The sequence below is a fragment of the Teleopsis dalmanni genome, chromosome 2, assembly GCF_002237135.1.
Source record: "Teleopsis dalmanni isolate 2A chromosome 2, ASM223713v2, whole genome shotgun sequence".
Taxonomy (NCBI): Eukaryota; Metazoa; Arthropoda; class Insecta; order Diptera; family Diopsidae; genus Teleopsis; species Teleopsis dalmanni.
In genome coordinates this window covers 177144403-177148398 of record NC_051847.1, presented here as the reverse complement: position 1 = coordinate 177148398, position 3996 = coordinate 177144403, and the positions used below count along the sequence as shown (strand labels likewise).

General features: G+C 28.0%; 1 protein-coding gene across 2 annotated transcripts; it reads left to right on the top strand.

Moving 5' to 3' along the window:
• The first annotated feature begins 604 nt into the window (after positions 1-604).
• On the top strand, positions 605-2685 carry LOC119682674 (leucine-rich repeat-containing protein 40-like). Of its 2 annotated transcripts, XM_038096164.1 has the most exons (7): positions 605-646; positions 742-806; positions 1631-1711; positions 1786-1929; positions 1988-2176; positions 2230-2421; positions 2481-2685. In XM_038096164.1, the coding sequence occupies exons 3-7, from the start codon at positions 1644-1646 to the stop codon at positions 2605-2607; spliced, it is 720 nt and encodes a 239-aa protein (XP_037952092.1). In that variant the 5' UTR covers positions 605-646; positions 742-806; positions 1631-1643; the 3' UTR covers positions 2608-2685. The 2 variants fall into 2 exon arrangements, with proteins under 2 accessions (XP_037952092.1, XP_037952093.1); XM_038096165.1 differs by lacking the exon at positions 605-646 and having other exon boundaries at positions 730-806.
• Positions 2686-3996: the final 1311 nt, after the last annotated feature.

Genomic DNA, 3996 nt, shown 5'->3' with positions numbered 1-3996 from the left:
ATTAAAATTTTAAACAGTTGGCAATTGATCTGGTTTGGTCCTAGTAAGTGTAGTAAGTAAACTAAATTTATGTCTTGCCCCATACACAGTGTAAACGTTATTTATTTGTTATTTTTTTTTAAAAACAATTGAGAAAAGATTTTTCAGATTCAGTGGAGATATGGCAAGGAAAATTTCTAACTGTAGCTCTATGTATCTAACAAGCTTGAATAGGGTTTATAATTATAATTACTACATATATAATACCAACGTTACATATAAAAATTTGATAAATAAAAGTAATGATTAATTCTTTTCCAGAGCGTAGGTAGAGAAATACGCTCATTGCGACAGACATGGGCCTATTGGACCGTTTTGATACCACTTGATCCTACTTTAGGAATACATTCGCCGTTAACCAAAAAATCTCGTAAACATCAAAATATCTAGAGCGTGGATATATATAAAAACAGTTTATTATTAAATTACAGAAATATTATTATTAATATTAAAGTAGTTACCTACGTATTTGACCAAATTCAATGACAATATATATCGATATAAAAAAAATTTAGTTTTATTTTATTCTTATCAAAGTTGGTCGAAAATTTTATTATAACAAATGTCGAAATTTTCGTAATAAAAAGTTACGAAAAAATTGTAAAAGGTGAGAAAAAAAATCTTCTTCAGTAGTTTGTATATATAATAACATACATAATATATATACATATACTTTGAACATTATATAAGATCTATTTTTAGACCTTCAATTAATCTGTAAGAAAATTTCTTGAAAATTCTTAACGCTTTTGGTATTCATTGTTTATGTAAGTACATTTATTAAAATATAAAAATCTTAATAATCTTATTAAGTGAATTAATATATCATATACATCCCAACCATGTTCCGTCAATTTGTTCCAAATTTATAAAGAGTGCACACCTCTGTCTGACTTTGTTATAAATACATCTCTGTTTCTGTTGGCCAAATTTAATCACTTTTCCTTGATTGTTTCGATCAAGTGGTGGAATTCTGAGTTGTGGAATATCGAATTAGCTATTGAACCAGTCTGGAGCAGTTTGTAATAAACAATTATATTCTAATCTTATCAAAAAATCAATCTAACTTTTTAATTGAGCGATTGTTGGTTTTGTATAATTGGATTAGTATTGTCAGATATATGAGTAACAACACCATCCAGTCACTACTATACTACCTAATAATTAGAAATACTCAGATATGATTCTTAACTCAGGAAATCAGTAAAATTCTTAATTTTCTATACAATTGTTTTTGAGACATTAAAAGGGTCGGTAAGGTTTGATAATTTAATACATTACCGAGGCTGCAGGTTTGATATTTTTTTCGATCACATTAAATATATTATATTATATATATTTATTTGTAAACTATTTACAATATTTTAAATATTACCAAATAATTGTAAAAAAAATCCCTTTTAATTTTTCACAAAGTTAAATTATAGGAGATATCCAGTAATATCTAGTATCATATATTCTTACTGTTCAATAATCATGTTTTGATTGATTCCCCAGTTATGTCTTGGGGCATAAGTCAGTATCTTGCTTCTTCTAAATCATATCTTAAAAAAATCATTTTAAAGTTTAGTATTTATAACAACAATCACAGTTAACCTAACATCATGGATGGATTGAACAGTCCTCGCATACGCTTTAAGACAAGTTATGATGAAACTGTCTATCCTAGTCGGTAAGTACTCAACTAAACATACGCTTACAGTATCTGATATACAATATCTGATATACATTTAACTTATAATTAAGTGATATGATGCGTAGACAACGCATCTTATCGGTTAAGAACATGGGACTTCAGGACATACCAGCTGATGTTTTTCGTGTTGCTAATGAAGAGCTTATTTCCATTGTGGATTTATCCAAAAATCTGTTGGATGGTCTTCCGAATGGGTAGGAATATTAAAAGAAATGTGTTTCAAAACTTAATTTATACATATTTATTTATCAGAATTTTTGTCCTGGAGATGAACCTTTCGGAACTGAATTTGTCAAATAATTTAATTCGTTTCTTGTCGCCCGCTATTGCATACTTCAAACGCTTAGTGATTCTCAATTTGTGCACCAATGGATTAACAGAACTGCCAGATGAATTCGCAGAGTTAACAGCTTTAGCAGATCTCAATTTATCCAGCAATCGGTAATGCCTTTTTTTTCTTATTTAAGAATAGAATATAAAAGAATATTTTACAGCTTTGAAGATGTTCCAAATTGTATTTACAAATTGCCGCATTTGGAGGTTCTTTCGTTGGCTGATAATCATATTAAAATCATTGATCCTTCTGAAAGAGGATTCGGTGGTTTGAAATCTTTACTTAATCTTGATTTAAGTAACAATCATATCAGTCAAGTTCCCCCCACTCTTGGAAATTTAACAAATATTGTGTAAGTTTAAGTGAGGCTCAATGAGTTAATGATTGAAATTAATTGTTTTTACTTTTAAGTTTTTTGTGTCTTATTGGAAACCCATTTCGTAATCCTCGCCATTCAGTACTAGAAAAGGGTACCAAAGCTGTTTTAGCTTACTTACGCAATCTTATTCCAAGTGAAGATTCACACACACAATATTGAGATGATTCATGTATACCTTATATATTTAATATCTCATATTTGTACATAAGATATATATTTTTGTCTTGCATCTTAAAATTAATTGTTTTACAACAACAAAAAAAGATATTACCAAATTATGAGTATTTTAATAAAATCAATTTTTTTTCTTTTTTACATTTCTTTTTTGCAGAAGTATATTATATCAGTCATCTATTATTAGTTATATTATTAAAATGAAGAAATATTACATTTCATATATAAATATAAATTTCATGATGTGATCATAAAATTTTTGGTGCTGTTAGCTGATATTTAGACATAAATTTACTGTATATATGTGAGTTAAGTTGAGCACTAACAGCGTATATGAGTTATATGGTGGATTTATTCCGTAGTTTAAATATGAATTCAGTTTCGTAAGCCAATTTCTGTTTGTTGTGCTTTTGTAGTCGTATATATTGATTTAGTAATAGTTTATAATTTTCAGCATTAGTTTAGTGATTGTTATGTAGAGACATCAAACAATTAAGAAGCAAAGAAATTAAATTAAGTTAATTATGAGTTCAGACATTGTTAATGATTCTGTATTTAGATTAATGCATTTATTAAACACTATATACACTATAAACACTATATGTATCAGAACATCAGAAAAATGTACAAGAAACGAAGCAGCCTTACTGCTTGTTTGATAGGAACCTACTACAGCTTAGAAAAAATTGTCTCTTTTCATGCATTCAGAAAGAAGAGGAGGAATCTTAAAAGCTGTACTGGAAAAATTTACAGGTGCTATCATAAAAAAAATCGATATGAGGGAGTTTCAACTGAAATAGAAACATATCAAAAATCATTAAAGGATTCCTTTCAGAGTACAGGTGGGACTATCATCTTGAGAAACTGGGAATATAATTTAATGGTACGTACAGGTTCTATAAAGAGAAGAATGAGATCTGACAGGGCACTATATGTTAAATTGTTGTTATCTTACAAAACAAGGAACTTACTCGAATGGATTTTGAATTCTTGGTAGAAAAGAGATGAAGAAAAGAGAAGGTAGAAGAGAAAAGTGCTGAAAACTACCTCGAAATTGATTTAACAACGAAAGAAAGCTGAAGTTAAAAATATAAACTGCGTTAAATTTTGTTGAGCACTACAATTTATTGTAAAAATTAGACTCAGAGACATACCTTGAATCAAGTCTTGAATATACATTAAATAGTTATGTTGCAGTATAAAGCCCCACAACTTAATACTAACAAAAATGTGATTTATCATTAAAGAGAATATCTATTATAAATATATAGACATTTATTATATATCTATATCTCATTATGAATCCCCGTAACAAAACAATTATTAAAACTAAATATTAGTATTGTAATTCAAAAAAGAATTTTTAATATCCAC

Bases quoted from the DNA above. Each gene is read 5' to 3' on its own strand.
- LOC119682674 (XM_038096164.1), top strand. From the start codon at position 1,644: ATGGATGGATTGAACAGTCCTCGCATACGCTTTAAGACAAGTTATGAT. The intron at 1,930-1,987 runs GTAGGAATATTA...TTTATTTATCAG, and splicing joins TTGGATGGTCTTCCGAATGG to AATTTTTGTCCTGGAGATGA. The intron at 2,422-2,480 runs GTAAGTTTAAGT...TTTACTTTTAAG, and splicing joins GGAAATTTAACAAATATTGT to TTTTTTGTGTCTTATTGGAA.